The sequence below is a fragment of the Syngnathus typhle genome, linkage group LG1 (genome assembly GCF_033458585.1).
Source record: "Syngnathus typhle isolate RoL2023-S1 ecotype Sweden linkage group LG1, RoL_Styp_1.0, whole genome shotgun sequence".
In the NCBI taxonomy this organism is placed as follows: Eukaryota; Metazoa; Chordata; class Actinopteri; order Syngnathiformes; family Syngnathidae; genus Syngnathus; species Syngnathus typhle.
The window spans coordinates 7760338-7778903 of NC_083738.1; the positions used below are offsets into that span (position 1 = coordinate 7760338).

The 18566-nt window shown below is 41.3% G+C and overlaps 1 protein-coding gene across 5 annotated transcripts in view; it reads left to right on the top strand.

Moving 5' to 3' along the window:
* Positions 1-18192, top strand: part of si:ch211-26b3.4 (connector enhancer of kinase suppressor of ras 2) — a 54653-nt gene extending 36461 nt beyond the window's left edge. Inside the window, exons 9-24 of one of the 5 annotated variants that reach the window (XM_061288645.1) lie at positions 299-445; positions 3709-3827; positions 3902-4113; positions 5762-5848; positions 6606-6814; positions 7779-7816; positions 7901-7937; positions 9094-9142; positions 9437-9609; positions 10000-10073; positions 10190-10261; positions 11318-11388; positions 11471-11571; positions 12280-13042; positions 13925-14187; positions 15448-18192. In XM_061288645.1, coding sequence (XP_061144629.1) covers positions 299-445; positions 3709-3827; positions 3902-4113; positions 5762-5848; positions 6606-6814; positions 7779-7816; positions 7901-7937; positions 9094-9142; positions 9437-9609; positions 10000-10073; positions 10190-10261; positions 11318-11388; positions 11471-11571; positions 12280-13042; positions 13925-14187; positions 15448-15657 — 2625 coding nt within the window. In that variant the 3' untranslated portion in view covers positions 15658-18192. The remainder of the gene's footprint in view (positions 1-298; positions 446-3708; positions 3828-3901; positions 4114-5761; positions 5849-6605; positions 6815-7778; positions 7817-7900; positions 7938-9093; positions 9143-9436; positions 9610-9999; positions 10074-10189; positions 10262-11317; positions 11389-11470; positions 11572-12279; positions 13043-13924; positions 14188-15447) is intronic. The other 4 variants (XM_061288655.1, XM_061288675.1, XM_061288684.1 and 1 more) reach the window with 4 other exon arrangements.
* Positions 18193-18566: the final 374 nt, after the last annotated feature.

Here is an 18566-nt window from a genome sequence, read left to right on the forward strand (position 1 = left end):
AGTCATGTAAATTGATTTAATTTTAACAGATGAAGCACTTTTTTGTGTTATGATCAGTGAATTTGTTTTATCACGCTAATATAAATTGTGACTGGCCACATCACCTGACTTACGACTTGCTTGAACCAAGGAATGACTTGACTCCACTTGCTTAAAACTTTTATAGTAACTCGACTTGACTTTTTTCTACAGCAATTTGGGACTTGCTTGAGACTTCAAGGTGACGAAATGAGGCGACCTTGCAACTTGCGCATATTTGATTGACTTACGCCTATCCTTGTGTTTTGTGCTCCCCCAGGTGGGCTGGCAGTTGAAGAACCTGGTCAATGCTTTAAGAGAAGACCCATGTGGAGTTATCCTAACACTGAAGAAGAGGCCACAGAATACCTTGAGTTCCACTCCAGCACTGCTGAGGAACGTGCGATGGAAACCACTAGGCTTGCAGGTACACACCACCAGCACTGTTATCGCATATGGTTGAATTCATTCTGCTTCCTTATTTTTACACTTCATGTTAACCTTTCAAATGATTTATGTCCGGTTTGTGGTTGTGTAGCGGTTCACACTGCTGACTTTGATGTAGCCAGCGAGGAATTAATCCTTGCTCAGTGACTGTAGGTGTCACTTGCTGTGTGAATCCGTTTCCCGTGATTGACGACGACCAATACAGGTTGTCTGTTTTCAAACAGCTGGGAAATGCTCCATCTTATCTGTGACCCTGAACATGATCAAAATCAAAATGGATGGATGGATGGATGGATGGATGGATGGATGGATGGATGGATGGATGGCACATCCAGACACTGCTTTCTTTTCCCCACAGATATTGCTAAGATTTGTCCGCCATTACAAAGACTTAAGCTCTTAATTTATTCATGAGGAACTACAGGATCTGAAACAAGATCTCCTACTCAGCAGTTTCTGGAGATAATTCACTGACTCCAGAAAATCTTACTGTGTCTTCACACGTTTTGGTTGTCCGGGCAGTGCAATGTTTTCTGTAATGACACCTTTTGCTCTCATTTTACATTTTAAAGTGTTTGGGTAGACACTGTACAAAAAGTATATGCTTCATATTGAACACATAAGCCTTGTTTTATAGGAAGGATTGTGCAGCTTTATAGTAGTTCATCCCAAATGTGTCAAATATTCCAATGGATTATGACTAAATACAAAAAAGAAACAATTTGTCTCAGCATGATCATGTGCTGGTGCCTTCTACCGCACCTCGGTATCTCTTCGGATCGGATATTTTGTATTATTATTTTTTCTTCCTGGGACCGGGATCATCGGTCGAGACCGGCGTAACTCTACGGCGGCTTCCTGCTTATCCGGCCAGTGATGACCGGGTCCCTCGCCTTGGCCTTGCAACCGCAACCCCTGTGGGGACTCCGCTCCCTCGTGCTCGTCGGAACCAACGACTTTCGCCATGCTAGCCCCGTGGTGACCATCTGCACGTGCATCCGACTGGGTGCCCAGGACGCTGCTCACACGTTTGCCTGCTTTGTGATGTTTTTCACCGATTCACGACCACGGTCCATTGGGCGCCGTTGAACTGGACTGCCGTTACACCTGTCTATGGACCCCGTGGAGGCTATTTTGTGTGTTTTGGGGTGTTCTCTTGTATTGAGGGGTGCTGGTTGGCCACAGTTATTTTTTTTTCCTTTGTCTTTTAGCTTTGTTTTGCTTTGATGGCTTTTATCTTGAGCACTTTCTGGCTTTCTTTGTGGCGCCGTTGTGTGGCAGCCTTATGAAAGCCTATTGAGTTGCGCTCATGCCATCTGTGTGTCTTTTGTATACCCACTCTGTGGTATGAATACTGCTGGGGCCTGAATTTCCCCACCCCTGGGGATCAATAAATATTCAATCAATCAATCAATCAATCAATCAATCAATCAATCAATCAATCAATCAATCAATCAATCAATCAATCAATCAATTCAAGGCCCAAATCCCTCTGTGGCTGTCTTTTCCATTTCTGCGTCTGTCTCCCTCTTTTTGTGCTTTTGCTTTTGCCTTTGCCTGCGTTGTGTATGAAGAGCTAGAGGAAGAGCAGTGTTAACATCACCCGGCAATTTTTTTTTGCCAACACTGAGCACATTTGTCATATTGGTCACGTGTGCCGCTCATTGTCGGAGACCCCTTTTTCATAAATCTGTAATATGTGTAGGTGTATAAATAATTACTGTTTGTAAATGCCTGCTATTTTGGGACACATAGATTTGTGAGTTATGTATTGTTAATAAGAAGGCTGAATAGGTAAAAACTTATGGCTTCTTTGACATCGTCGTCAAAGTTTTTTTTCTTTTTTCCGTGCCACTGGACAAAATGACAGATACACACTTCAATCCTCGACAGCTTTATCTGTGTGTCTTTTATATACCCACTCTGCGGTATGAATGCTGCTGGACCTAGATTTTCCTGAAGGAGAAATCCCAAGGGATGAATAAAGTTAAGTCTATGTCAATGTCTAATGATTCATAACCCGGTTTTGGCGGAATAATAGAATGGAAGAAAATGAAAAATTCACATTTATGTTGATAAATGTGTTTGCACGCTCCTTTATGCAACTCAATTGTAATGTTAGCGTACCCTTTTGCTGTGCCTATTTTGCTCTCGACGCGGCAGTGTTTTATACTCCACAGTCTGTACTTGGATGCAATAGATGCTTTTAATGCCTCAGTTACAGCTTGAATAAAATGCATGATGATATTTAAAAAAATAATAATAATTCTAACCTGACACTGAAATACATAGCAGTCTGATAATTTATTAAAGTGCAAGGAAAGATGTTAACATTGTTATATGGGTAACATCATTCTGTGAAGGTTCAAGCATAAGATTTGTCAAGTTAGTTTGTAGTGAATGCGGCTGAACTCAAATGGTTTAAGTGATGTTTTAACATGTTGGAATGTCACCTGCTGTGAAGTTCCATCCTGCTCATTGTGCACCCCCGGCACCATTTTTCTTTTCCCTAATGCTGGACTGTAATCACTAAATTACTATTTGCACTCTCACAGCACAGCTCTCTCTCCTCTCCATCACCACCCCCTCTTTTTGACCTATTTCCTTGTTTCTGCTTCATTGCATCCCGTTTTTTTTTTTTTTTTTATTCCAACCAGTTCTCTTTTTTTTTTTTTTTCGAGAAGCTGTTTGACTATAAACAGAGGAAGACTCCAAATGAAAGTACAGAAACAATGCCTGCATATGACGGAATGGAAGGTTTTCAAATGATAAGAGACGCTCTGAAAGAGCACTATAGTCACATGTATGTAACCCTTGTCATGTATTTTTTAAAATTCACATGTGAGCTACCATGACATCAGCAAGGCATCCTTGCTCACATGGCAGGGCCCAATGACAAATGACGTGTCCTTGAGCCATGCCGAGGTACTCGGCCATGCTAGCTTTCCGCTGCCCTCAGTGAGAGCAGCGGTTGTCATAGAAACAGACACGGAGAACCCGGTGAGTAAAGAGGCTTGTAACAAAACGACAGAATAGTGAATGCACAGTCAGAGCCTATGCAACATGGCAGCTTCTGTGTGTGTGTGGAAATGTATTCCTTCTTTGTAATGACCCTCCTAGGTTCTGTTTTTTGTATCAATCAATGCTCTTTTGTACACTATAAAGTTGGAAAATATCTAACACTTTCTTTATACAACTTGTACTTGAAGAGACTAAATTACAACACAATTTATTTCTATTCAGCCGGTCCCCACCAGCCCAACCAGCACCTCGCCGACACCAGGTGGAACTTTAGGCATGTCCAAAATGGATGCTCAGGATGTCTACATCCTTTCCCCTGTTTCTGGACTCTACAGCCCCAGGTGAGGGTCTGGGAACAGATCGCTGGGCTGACCTCCACCTCCTGGCTAGGACTAAAATTGTGTTGCGCTTTTAGGGAGGAGTTGGGTTTGATTTCATGTGACGACATCACCCGGTACAGTCTGACCTCCCAGTCTGGTTCTAAAGGGTCAGAAGCTGTCAGCTACTACCTGGACCAGGACAGTGGTCAGTACTTCTCACTTTTGGAGGGAGACGGACCACCAGGTTCAGAATATGACAGAAGCCGTAATACGGGCGTGCGGAGGCGCGACAAGACCCCCACACACGGTAAGAAAGAGATTTGATGTTTGTGTTAATTGCCTGGTTCCAAACCTGTGTTTCTTCAGTCGAACAGCATGTTTTCTACCACAAATGTTCTCACCTTTTTGTTATCAACATTTTGTCATTATGTGTTCATCATTTGCGCTAATGGCTGTTTATCACCTCTGCCAACAAGATTTCTGATGCTCTTTGCCCGTCAGCATGATGCAGCATTGCACAAAATGTCTGCGTCAATGAACTGGTTGGAAGGGTGTTGCATGGACCTAATAACCTAAGCCTAAAGCATAAGCATAATGTTCACTTCCTGCCTTCTTTCTCACACTGGAGATACACTTTATTTTGCTCTCAATTGAGAAGCATCCCGACACTGAGCTGTCATGCCCTAGAATCAAACAGAAATTCATAAGCACAGTTATCTCTCCCTTGCCACCTAGGGCCCACTCCCACTGTCCCAGACAGCCTTCAAGACATCCTCTTCCTTCATGAGACAATCTCAAGAGGCCGTCATGATGTGAAAGGCCAGGGTCACACGACAAACAGCTGCATTGATATGCATTCACAGGAGTTGTGTGTCTGGACTCTGTCCGGACTATCAATGAAAGCAGGGACCTGTTTCGGATTCTGCTATACAGAGATTGATGCAACAGTCAATGAAAAAACAATAATACGGAAACTGATAAATGGGAATGAAAGAAACAGCAACAAGTGTCACTACAAATATGTATATAAAATAAAATTAATAATAATTTGACTGAATGATCTTGAGGTTTGTGAATATCCTGGCATTACAATAACCTGTTTAGTCAGAATACTATACTATACATAGTATCTCATTCTGTTTCTCATGCCAGAAAATCACAATCACACACTTTTCATTTTAAATGATCAGATTAGCTTTCTTGCCCATTGCTGTGCTGGACTTTTGCAGTGGTACCAGACTGCTGAATCTTATCGTTGAAATGATGCTGAGCCCTCCAAATCGCCAAAGTGCTGAGCTCATTGGTTTTCTTGGCAACAGCAACCAAGTCTAAATGCGCTGTATAAAAAAGAAGGATGTTTAAAATCAAGGCAGCAGTTGTGATGATGACTTAACTGCTGAATTGTACAGTGGTCGAGTGCCTCTGTCATCCAATTCACAATTCTTCTGAATGCAAGTGAGGAAAATGTAATAAGACCTTACATAAGCAAAATACGTAAGCTAGTGGGAATTGGTATCAATATTACATTCTGAAAAGTACTTTACATTTGTCTTTGTTTATTTTGTAGTGACATACCAGGGCTGCCTAGTGGCAGCTTATTAACACAAGACAATTTATGTTTTTATGAAAAGACATTAAATTCAGTCATCACAGTCACTGCCAAATGAGAGTCAAGTCGTCAATTAACCTACCGTATGTGGTTTTACACTACGAGGACGAGTACTTGGAGAGAGCCCCCCTAAGAACAGGGGGGACATGGAATATCTACACAGAAAGATAATCTAAAATGTGGCTCCTGTGGCCCTTGTCTTGCATGACATTCAAGTCCCTCACCTGCGCACACCTTGTCCACCTCTCCCTTGTCCACACACTAGCTCAATTGTTGCTTGCCAACACCCCAAATACCCACGCTCCCCCTTTATCCGACTCTCTCATCGCTGGTTGGATTGTTCCAGGTGACCTCAGACCTGTGTCCATGCCTCCTGAATATAACTGGATGGCCGAGGCCAAGGAACCCAGCACGGGCAAGAGAGGGAGCCGAGGTACACGCATACTAACACATATACTACATGCAAACGCAGCCCCTCACACTGTGATAAAAAGTTGGGACTAGTGCTTGCTTTGCTTCCTACTTGGCTCAAAACATTCCATCCTCAAGTTGGTCATTGTGTGTGGTTTTGTACGGATACATATCCGAAAATGATGTATCCAACATAGTGACAAACGAGCATGAATGGAAGGGCATTGCATTCATGCCACTGCTGAAGAAATGAAGGTATTTCAATGTGACTAACAGTTTGCATGACAATTGATCTGTATTCACCTCGACTCTACTGCCAAAAATTCTATGAATAACATTAAAATACTATAATATGGACTGGTTCGGGTGCAATTCTTTCTTCAATTTCTCATTGTTTTGTCAGATTTAGCTTTTCACGTCTAAATATATGAACAATGAACAAATGATCAGATTCAAACTTTCTGTGACAGTCGACATTTTAGCGGTGGTTTCTTCTAAATCTGCATAATTATTGTATCAGATAAGCAGGATGTCCCCAGCCGTGGAGTCATGCACAGTCTACCAGATAATGCAGCTTTGCCAAACTTTTATCAGTTTCTGTTGTTGTTTTTATCTAAGACTCTCTCTCAATGCCAATGGTCCCATGTCCCTTTCCAACATGCAGTTCTCTCTCAGCTCTATCCTATCTGCAGGCCTCTTTCATTTTTCTCCCTCTCCCATTCATTCTGTTGAGCCTGTCTAATAATCTAACTTCTGCCATCCCTCCTCTACACGTACAGATTCAGACAACTCTCTACTACGTTACCTCAGCGATGACAAAATCCTGGTCATTGAGGAGGAGCCCGAGGGTCCGGGTAGAGAGAGCCGAAGGGACTCCACTAGACGCTCTCGGCGCAAGAGCCGCAATCCCAGCAGCCCTAGCTTTCCCCTCAGCCCATCTATGCTGTCCTCTACTCTCCGCTTAGACCAGCCGCCAGATCCTTTGCCTGTATGTACACATTTAATTTACGTGTTTGTGTGTGCATCTGCACGTAGCATGCACATAGCAGGTGTGCATCTACACGTTCAAGCTCACATAAATGAATTTGTATGCAGGGACTATCTGGTGATTCATCCTAACATCCCCATCACCTTAGACACATCGGATTCTAAATAGGAATTTATTCTGGGCAAACACACACATTTGAGTACACGCACACGAGCACATCGTTCTAGGTGTGGAGATGTATGACTCAGCATCAGCTCGACCAATTATGAATGTGCTACACCAGACTCCAGCATATTAGTACACACTGTCCTCTCTGACATTCTTAGCCGTGTACTTGTTTTGGTGACTCAAATCCAAGCAAGGCACATGTACAATTAGAAATACTACACTGATAAACATCACGATTCTTTCCGCTCTCCTACAATTAGCATGTATGTGTTGTGTGTGCGTGTGTGTGTGTGCGCTTACGTGCGTGCGTGCATGCGTGTGTATGTGTGTGTGTGTGTGTGTGCGTAGTATATTCTTTTGATATGTTACTATTTTGTAGTTGATTGACTAAAGACTACGTTACATATTTCTCATGTCAAGTCACCGAAAGGGCTTTGGGAAAAAAATCTTTCCTCTGCACTGCCTGAGACAAAACTGCCTTCATCAGTTGGTGTGTATTTTAACACTCCCTTATTGTGACAGGTTTTGGGGAAAAAAAAGAAAAAAAATCTTTCAGAGGACCTGCAGGGCTCCACTGCTCACCATTCCTACAAGGAACAATGTGCAATGTAGTATCATACGAAAAGCCAGTTTATTTAGAAAAGCTAATTTTTTGCTGCTTGTAAGATATTTGCTTTTTACAGCACATGAGAGGTCACAAAACAATTGGTCACTGAAAATAACTCTGTGTGAGGGGGGGGGGGGGTCATAGAGACTTTTGACAGATCATTAAGAAGTGTCCTTCTCTATCTTTTAGCGAGGTGCGGACACACTACGAGCAGACACAACAGACAGGTAAGCTTTTAGTTTTTGTATATAAGATACATGTATATAATTAAAGACAGTATTTATCAATCTCAATCTTGTTTTTTTTTACAGGTACTCTGGAAGCTCCGGAGCAGCCTCCATGAAGAAAGTAATAAGACTTTATCACTTTACTTTTGTGTTTTGTGAATACTATCTCATAATTATTTTTTAAACAATATCCAATGACTCTTGTTCTCAAACAAGCCATAGAGGCTTCAGCGATAGGTCAACAACCCCATCCGCTATGGTAGCAAGCTTAGCACGTTGCAATTCCACATACATGAGAATAGGAGTGATTTGAACCATTCACTACGCCACAGGTGTCAAACTCAAGGCCCGGGGGCCAGATCCGGCCCGCCACTTCATTTTATGTGGCCCGCAAAGACAAATTGTGCATCAAATTTGTGTTCGAATTGCAAATTGTCTTCACTTTTAATATCTATTTTTTTAAAATATTTGACCAGTTTTTATTTGTCTGATTTGAAAATTATTTATTTGTCAGTTTGTTTTATAGCTTTTACTGTATATAATATGAGGTGCTCATACATTTATTTGGGTCATAATGGCCCTCCCAAAGAAGCTATGACTACAATGCGGCCCGTGAAAAAAAAGAGTTTGACACCCCTGCACTACACTAACAATTGGATTCTAAATTAATTAAAATAAAGTGGCCTTCCACCAGAGGGTCACTGTTTGTTCTAGCATACAGTTACTCAGCCTAGTTCTCTATAAATCAATGTTAATTCATTTATTTTCATTAAAAAACGCCCAGCTTGTTCTATAAAAGTTTGACATTATTAGTTACTCCATGACATTTTATTATAATTTTTAGGAGATCTCAAATGTATTTATTAAATCTACATCCTGGGTCACCAACACTGGTCCTCAAGGGCTCCTTTCCACAATGTTCTGGAGGACCGGAGTTGGTGACCCCATGATCTACATATAATTAAGAATGAATGGTTTATGATTAATTCCATTTAGAGCGACACTACATTTCATAGGACCCCTTTTACTACAATTTTTTGTTTTAGTTAATACTCGTAATAAATGATATCATGGAGTACAATGCTCCTTATCAGTCCAGTGAAAATGTGGCGGTAGAAGTATTACATTTATACTTTTTAAGAAGAAAGAAGAAGACATTCATAGTATTGTACTCTGTGTTTTGAATTATGAGAAATAATATGAATGATTAATTTTTTTTCTGGCATTGTTTCCTCTATTAGGAATTCTAATTATGTTCATCTCTCACTGTCTTGCAGTCTTTCCATTACACCTCACTGAGAACGAAAACCAAAAAGAGAAGTAAAGGTAGCCATCCATATCTTTTTTCTTTTTTTTTTAGACTTTTATGTAAGACAAGGATGCTACTTGTGTAATGTGTTTTGTACATTGGTATTCTTATCATTGTTACTGTGTTGATACGTAACTGGTTCGTCCATTTTGTATTTGAGTGCACAGCTAGGTTGATGATGGAAATGAACCAGGGCGATAGTTCCCCATTTTTAGAATTAGGAAAGGTTATATGTGGACTGAGCCATTTGGCTCTACTGGACTAACTGGGTTCCAAAAGCACTGTAAAATTATTTCTCCTCACCACCTCAGGTTCCCTCACTAGTGCCAGTCGAAGGAGAATTTCCTGTAAGGATCTCGGCCATGGTGACTGTGAAGGCTGGCTGTGGAAGAAGAAGGACGCTAAAGGATACTTTACACAAAAATGGCGAAAGTATTGGTTTATTCTGAAAGAATCTTGCCTCTATTGGTACACCAATCAGAATGTAAGTTGATCTCAAAATGTGAACCCCAAACCCGTGTCGCTAATTTGTCCCATGTATTGACAAAAAGAAAGGTAAACAGTCTAAAAAAAAAATGCAAAAGAAAATTTTAAAATGAAAGCAAAGTAACTATATGTGACTAATGCATTAGCATAGTAAGTTTGTAACAAGCCTAAGGTTGTAGCGGTTCTCCCATTGATTTTGCAGGTGACGCTGAGTGCTTTTCTTTTAATGGAAAGTGAACAATAAAAAGCTTGACCCGGCCAAAGCAAACAACACATTTAGTTTAAAGAACAAGTCAAGAGTGAAATTGGTGTATGGGTTTGTGTAACAGTATGTTCCCTGATGGTGATGATAATAATGCACCAACTCTCCATCTGTCTCCGCCTGCAGGATGAGAAAGCTGAGGGCTTCATCAGCCTCCCTGAGTTCAGAATAGACCGGGCCATAGAGTGCAGACGGAAATTGTGAGTGCTGAAATTATTAATCAAGCCCATTTGCTCTCGCCTGAACAACACGGGTTCACACAAAAACTGCACGCACAGAAGCACTAATCAGCATTCTTCTATCTGGCTAACTGCAGTGCCTTCAAAGCCTGCCATCCCAAAATCAAGAGCTTCTTCTTCGCCACAGATTGTCTTGAGGAAATGAATAGGTGAGTGTGTGTGTTTGTGCGTATGCGTGGTGCATGTGCGTGTGTGTGCACACCTGTGTTTCACTAAAGTTTTAACTCAGCCAACCAACTTTACACAAGGAGAGCCCATAAAATCCAGCTGGGTTCTTAAAGTGTCTTTCTTTGCATCAGCAGTTATCCGGCGCAAGTGTGAGTTACTTAGTTATAAATACTTGCACCATTTGTAAAATGGAAGGATTGATTTCTACCAATATGGTGTACAGATTCTAGCCAGCTATGCTTAAATCTAAAAAAATGCATCTTCCATATGTAATAATCCTTCTTTTATCACAGTGGATATGTTCCAGACAGTCACTGCAATGGACAAAATATGTGACTTTATTGTATTATGTATATGTATTTTATAATATCCTGCATGCATATGAGGTGAAGATATTGTATTTGTTGGGGGCACCAACATGCTCGGGGCTTCACATTAGACCCAAAACCTCCCAACCCCTCAAGAGTGACATCCAACTTGCCAACTTTTTTAGGGTTTTTTTGGTCACTGAATTTATTGACATGAAAACCGCACTTGGAAAATGATGAGTTTCCTGGTCTTGTTATTCAGTTGAGGTTTCCATTCTTAGTCGCGGCGTGATTATTCAGAGACTGCAGGGACACATTACAAGCTTGAATCTGCCGTGGAGGCAGACAGACAGGCAGAGCTGAGAGACAGACAGGGAATCTGGATGAGGACAGGATGGATGTGTGGCTGTAGATAAAAAAACATCTGAGAATCCTCGTTTCAAAGACTGGGAAAGGAGTGAGCATTCTCTTTCTGCATCCATCGCTCCAATTTACTCTCTGCTTTCGTCTCGTCATCACGGAGACAAAGTCAGTTTTAAAAATCTGGCCGGTTAAAAGACATGATTTTAATTATTTAAACACAATCTTTTTTTATTCATCACCTTCCAGTAGTTACCCAGTATAACCCTACATTTCCCCGCTTTCCTTTTTTTATTTCACAGTTTCTTGTTTTGAATCTTTGCTAGTTTCTTATTTGAAATGATGATTTGACGTTTTAATATCTTAAAGGTGGATGAACCGGCTTGGGTTGGCTGCTATTGGCTACACACCGGATGACAAAATGCCACGTCCAGATGAAGGTGAGGCAAACAGGCTTGGATGTAAATTGCAGTCTGTTTCTTCTAAACTTAAAAATTGTATTCCTACTTTTCTCATTTTTAGACTACTGGAGTGAGAGTGATCAAGATGAGGTTGATGGCTCCATGACACTCAAACAAGAGGGAACATCCTCTCTCTGCGATACTTACCACCGCACACCATCAGTGAGTACAAACTTAACAACGTCTTTGCTGTGTCCCATTCTGGTTAAATATTTTATTCAACCCCCCCCCCCCCCCCCCCCCCCCGAGTTTTAAGTGCTCTCCACATTAATAAAACACACAAGATTATCTGTTTCGGGAAGCAGCTAAGCCCATGACGTGTTTTGTTGCCAAGTCACAGTCTCACCAATAGAATGCAGCAAGTAGACCACATTCAACTGTGACATTGTTCCACCTTAAATCAAATTTCTATCAGGCATTACAGTGTAAAGTTTGTTTGGTCAGGACTGAGAGGGCAAAGAAACCTTTTCACACACTATAGCTGGGGTACTAACAGCGGTGATACTGGAACTTGTTAATGTGTTCATTACTTAAGTATAACATTAAAAATGGAATGGGAAGAACATTAAACATGTCACTTCTTATCATAAATTACCACATTGAAAAGAAAGGAACATGAGTACAGAATATCGCCCCATTGTATTGTTGCCATTCTCAGTTAAGCCACATAACAGCCATGTCCAGCATTTTTGGAGGTACTCATCTAACGACATCTCATTGCTTTTCTGCTCTCATTTTTTTGGTCTCTTTACGCTCTGCTTTTTTTCTGTTCCCTCCTCTCACTGCCCACCTTTATATACATCTTGTCTAAAAAACACTTTTCCTGACGTTCCTCACCCACCTGTCCCACACATCCTACTGCCCACAAAGTCTAACCTCCTCCACACTTATGACCAATTACCCCGTTCTGTCAGCTCCATGAGCCTCATGCGCTCCACCCCGTCTCCCCATCCACTACCGATGAGTGCCTCCACCTCCCCCATCCCTCCACAGATGGTTTGTTCCACTTCCCCTCTTCCTCTGCAGGTCAATTCTTCTAGCCCCTTTCCAGAGCCAAAGCATGGGCGACATTTTTCCAGCGAGTCCACGCACTCCCACTCATCTGCTGAAGACCAGCGTGGAGAAGGATTGGCCATGGGCACCGGAACAGGCAGTACCAGTACCCACTCCTCAGGTTGCCGGTCTTCACATCGTGAGCGTCGCTCCTGGCAGGACCTCATTGAGACCCCTTTAACCAGCGCAGGGCTGCATTTCCTGCAGACAGCACCAGGAGAAAACGATTATGGTGGCCTGATGGGGAGCATGGCCGGTGAGATGGGACAGTATGGAGGATTTGGGAGGCAGGGCATGTCCCCGGACAGCCGCAGGCAGGCTACGCTTCCGGTACGAAGACATCATGCTGCAGAGAGGGACAGGGATCGGGATGGGCCTTTCCCTCTGGAGCGGGGTCCATACACACACAGCTACACACACAGACGCTCCCATAAGCAGCGCAGTCAGAGTCTACCCAGGAATAGGGACCCATTTGGAGGAAAGATGATACATTCATCACCTCACATGGAGGAGAGAAGTGAAGATGAGGAGGCAGAGAGGCAGGCTGCAGATCTTCTCGAGGGTGAGGAGGGTAAGAAAGGTATACCTTGTCTTTAAAAAATCAACAACAACGAATGATACAGTATATACACAAGAATAGGTGTACTGGTATATTAATTTGACTGAACGATATAAAATCTATCTATCTATCTATCTATCTATCTATCTATCTATCTATCTATCTATCTATCTATCTATCTATCTATCTATCTATCTATCTATCTATCTATCTATCTATCTATCTATCTATCTATCTATCTATCTATCTATCTATCTATCTATCTATCTATCTATCTATCTATCTATCTATCTATCTATCTATCTATCTATCTATCTATCTATCTATCTATCTATCTATCTATCTATCTATCTATCTATCTATCTATCTATCTATCTATCTATCTATCTATCTATCTATCTATCTATCTATCTATCTATCTATCTATCTCTCTATCTCTCTCTCTCTCTCTCTCTCTCTCTCTCTCTCTCTCTCTCTCTCTCTCTCTCTCTCTCTCTCTCTCTCTCTCTCTATATATATATATATAAATTTTTGAGGCCAATGCCGATATTGAAAGAAAATAAAACCAATTACCGATTAATCAGCTGATTAAGTCTAAAAATACATATTGAATACAACTTTTGACTGTTTTAAAATACTGTCATGATTGTGCTACAATTATGTGCATTCACTGCATGAGTAGTGTGTCTCCAGTGTGAAATTACGTTCCAAAGTCTTTATTTACATGTTAAAGTGTATACCAAAATTATTCTAAAGTATTGTTAACTTTGGGAGGCCAAGCAGCTGTACAGGAGCGTAGTGTTGTGTTTCTTTACAAAGTGACAGCATCAAGTATCAACCTTATATGACATTGCAATAAACGTGAACATGCTATCTGTTGTCTGCTTGCCCCGGCTACCTCAGATTTGCCAGAGTTGAGAGTTGAGAGCAGAGAGAGGAGGGTCTCAGAGGGAAGGGAGCGACGGGTGTCAGACGGACGTGAGCCTGAGCCATTGGATGGGCTAGAGCAGCTGTACCGGACCCTGGAACAAGCCAACGTTACACCGCTAGGTGATCCAAGACCTTGTAGCAGACAGGAGCTTCGACGAGGTTTCACTCAGAGAGTCAGGGACCCCCTTCTGAACGACAGACTTCACCGCATCAGAGCACTACGTAGCACCTTGAAGGTAGCAAGCAGAGAATTCTTTTCCAGAAAAAGTAGAATCAGTTGCGCGTAAACGCTCACCAAAGAGGAGGAATCCTAATTTGCAACTGCACCAAAAATTTAATCATCTTACAACAGACGTGTTGGAAGAAAAGAAAAAAAACTACTCATATTTGTCTGGAACTGGCACTGTTTAGCACGTCGTCTCACAGTGCAGCGGTTGTAGCTTCGATTCCGGCTCCGGCCTTCCTGTGTGGAATTTGCATGTTCTCCCCTTGCCTGAGTGGGTTTCCTCCGGGTACGGCAGTTTCCTCCCACATTCCAAAGACATGCATGGTAGACTGATTGAGCACTCCAAATTGTCCTTAGGTGTGATTGTGATTTGGTGTTGGTCTATACGTGCCCTGCAATTGGCTGACAACCAGTTCAGGGTGTCCCATGCCTACTCCACGAAGCAGGCTGGGATAGGCTCCAGCGCTCTCGCGACCCTCGTGAGGAGAGGCGATTTAGAAATTGGATGGATGTTTGTCTGGATAAGAACCAAAATTAAATGGTTTCTTCCTCGGTTGATGTTCCAAGTCCTTTTTGCGTAATACCGCAACTTGACAAACTACAACGGCTATCATTAGATTGCAGACCTCGTTAAGGCCAAACAATCCAAATTATTGTATGCACCATAAGAAAGGACCATGACGCCTCCCAAATTGTCTATTCTGGTTTACAGGTTGACCTCCCTTTTGTTTATAATCTGCTATTTTTTACAGATAAAGGTATTATTCTTTATACATCAAATCTTTATTAAAACTTTTGCAATTTAAGCATAGTTTATAGTCAAACTTGGTAACTTGGTATTAATGATATAGGCTGCAGGAAGGATTATTGCTTTTCCACTTTTCCTCTTTTATTATATAGATGTATTTTGTTGTACTGGACATTTAGGTTTTTAAAAAATATATATAATATTAAGGTTAATTTGCAGTTCTATGTTTATCGTCACTTGACATTGTGCGATGATGGCTATAATAAAATAGTGTGCCAGGTTAGGCACATTCAAATTTGGAGGTTGTTCTGGCGTTGACGTGCCACCAACAAAACCGTCTTATTAATTGTAAAAATCAACACACATTTTTGCAGATCCATTTGATACTTTCATCGGTTCGTTTCGAAGCCTATGGCTGACTCCCCCACAATGTTTAGTGGAAAATTATTGAAAGTGTTTGTATAATCCTAATAGTAAAACATAAAATCCTTGCCCACCTAACTGTGGTGATTTCTCCTCCAGGCCAAAGAGTCTGAGCTGGCGGTAATCTGCGCCCTATTGGAGGACCCAGGCCTGTGCTCCCAGACCTTCAGAGAATGGAAACAGTGGCATAGTGAGCTCTATTCCGACATCTGTCAGGTCAGCCCCGGCACCAATGGTCAGGACGATCTCTCCCCGCTGAGTGCTCCCATCATGACCCACACACACTCCTTTATTGAAACCCATGTGTGACATAGAGGACAAGACTGAACTCTCGACCTATCTATCGCTCTCTCACACTCTGTCTCACACACACACACACACACACGCAAACACACACACATTCACGCACACAATCATGCACGTGCACACACACAAAGCTACACACTTTGTTAGTGTAAATATAGAGGGAACAGTCTGAGATGTGTATGAGTGTACTTTTGATAACTCCAAGGACCCAACAGGGTGCCCGTTGCATGCCTGAACCGAAACCATTAATCTTCTTTTGTCTGTGGAACTCAGCATAAAGTCCACATGCTTGTCAAGAAGAAAATGGGGGACAATGGATATGTTTGGACATGTTACTGTACATGTCCTTTGTACTCTATTTTGTTTTTGCTCTAATTCTGATTATTTTGAGGGTGGAGGGCCATCAATGTAGCAGCAATACAGCAGAATTCTTTTCACCACAGCACTGTACTTTTGTACTAATGAACTTGCACCCAGAGCCACCAATGTTCCCCCTTCACCGTTTCTTTTTTATTTCCTCCCTGCATATCATGCTGATAGCTCTGTTATTCCAAGTTGATCCGACAGGGCCGTGCAAGAAAAGTAAACTCAGTGACTTTATTTAAAGACTGTGAAAGGTTGCCATTAATGCTGGTTAATCTCTCTTTGCCAATGAACCAATGAAAACAACCACAACAGTCAAACAAGAACCATTTTCTGTATCCACAACTGTGAAGATGTTTATCTGCACAAGGAGATTAGACTCCTCTGTTTGTGAGCAAATTTACAGTTTTAATTTATAATATCATATAAACACCACTCCAATCTCTGTTCTCTGTTATATTCTCCTTCCATTCTAATGTGTCTTTTTCTTCTCTTTCTATGATTGTGTATACGTGTATACTACTGTGTATACAAATGTAAATGTTTGCGTTCCACTACCACTGTGATTTGCTTTTAGAGAGAGCACTGAGATGTATTTGAATGTGTGCTTTTTTTGTTAAACTGTGATAGTCATTTACAAAGAAGTCACTCACTACAAAGAATGCACTTTCTATGTATTTTCATCTCATCAGCAACATCACAGGATCCGTCTCATTGGCCTCTCATTGCTGTTCAAAATATCAGGTAAAGGCATCTCATTTTCTGAAGATTTATGTACAGTCGTCTAATATATTTAAACAAAGACAAATATATAACTATATTTATGTTTTGTGTCATGAATATAATGTAAAGTATGATGTATTCTATGCCAAGGTTTTGCATTGTACCCCTCTTCACACTGTTTCTGTCGATGCAGGTTAACTCAGAGCAAACCCTGTCACCAGTCTGCGCGACTTTTACTGTTTTTTTGCCAAAACATTAAAGCTGACCCATAGACATTCTCCGGGTTATGCGTTGCATGAGAAAAGGCCTAGGACTGATTTAATTGGACAGGGTAAAATATTGAAACTCATTTCTGTCAATTCTTTTATAGTCCTGAATCTTCATGATTGCAGGATTGATCACAACAGAGTATCATTGAAGAATGAGTTTTGACTTTTTCATTTAGAGATTTGAAAAATTCTTCTTCTATGTGTTTTAAGACATGTGCTATACAACAACTGGAAAGTGGGGGTGGACAGCATTGTATGATTTGCCTCTGTCCATACCCTAAAGAATGTGACAAAAATATAGATTATCCACCACAGAGTGAGTTACAAGTTACAAAGAAAATCTCATTTGATATTCTGTTTTTGAATACCAGTCAACTCTGCCCTCAGACTTATAGTACCTGTTGCATCAAGCACTATATTTTGGTGTGCTTCACTTTCTACTGTTATTATTTTAGGCTAGCCTTAGTTTGTATCATCGTGTTACACGCTTGTGAAATAACAAAGAAGACACAGAAATGCAGTTCTGTTTTTTGAAAGGTTCATTTGAGAGTATCACACAGAAACTAAATGATGCAAGCACTTCCCTGTGCCTCCCCGTCCCGACTCTCTCCTTGGCAACGTCAGACTTACTAAACTGGACTTCCTAAATACACATAGCTGTAGACGATTGGGAATGCAGTCTTGTTCTGCGGAGGTCTACACGTTACTCATCGTTTATTGGTTCTCCTGTTTTCCCCATCAGTTGCTCAGTGAAATAGCAACTTGACTGTAAACATGCAGAGGACAAGTTCGATTTGCGGCCACAGACTGTGTAATCATCTCCTCATCTTTGTGTAGACCACTAGACCTACAGAACCAGGTCGAAAAGGGAGATTCACTGTGTGTCCTTTCAGGGGTGTACACCTCATGGTACATTGCACAGGTGTGTAAGATGTAAGTTGCACTGCGACATAAAAAAGGAACATATTGCTCTTTTTCAAGGATGATATTCGCTTACTGTAATTCTGTACAATAAACGGACTAAAGATGATATTTAAAAAGAAAAGAGAGACAAGTACATTTATTCTTCCTAAAATAGCCTTTTTTGGTTTCATATACGTATATGAATATATATATATTACAAAAATACAGATTGTAAGTTGTTAAACTTTGACTCCAATAAACTGAATCCTCTGCACTACAAGCTTGCTTTATGCCTCGATCTTATGCAAATTCAGGAAAAAACATGTATATAAAAATACGTCTATCTATCTATCTATCTATCTATCTGTCTGTCTGTCTGTCTGTCTGTCTGTCTGTCTGTCTGTCTGTCTGTCTGTCTGTCTGTCTGTCTGTCTGTCTGTCTGTCTGTCTGTCTGTCTGTCTGTCTGTCTGCCTGCCTGCCTGCCTGTCTGTCTGTCTGTCTGTCTGTCTGTCTGTCTGTCTCTCTCTCTCTGTCTCTCTCTCTCTCTCTCTCTCTCTCTCTCTCTCTCTCTCTCTCTCTCTCTCTCTCTCTTTTTGTTGTTATTTTAGAAGGTTAATGTATCATTAGAAAACTCATATATATGTATATATAGA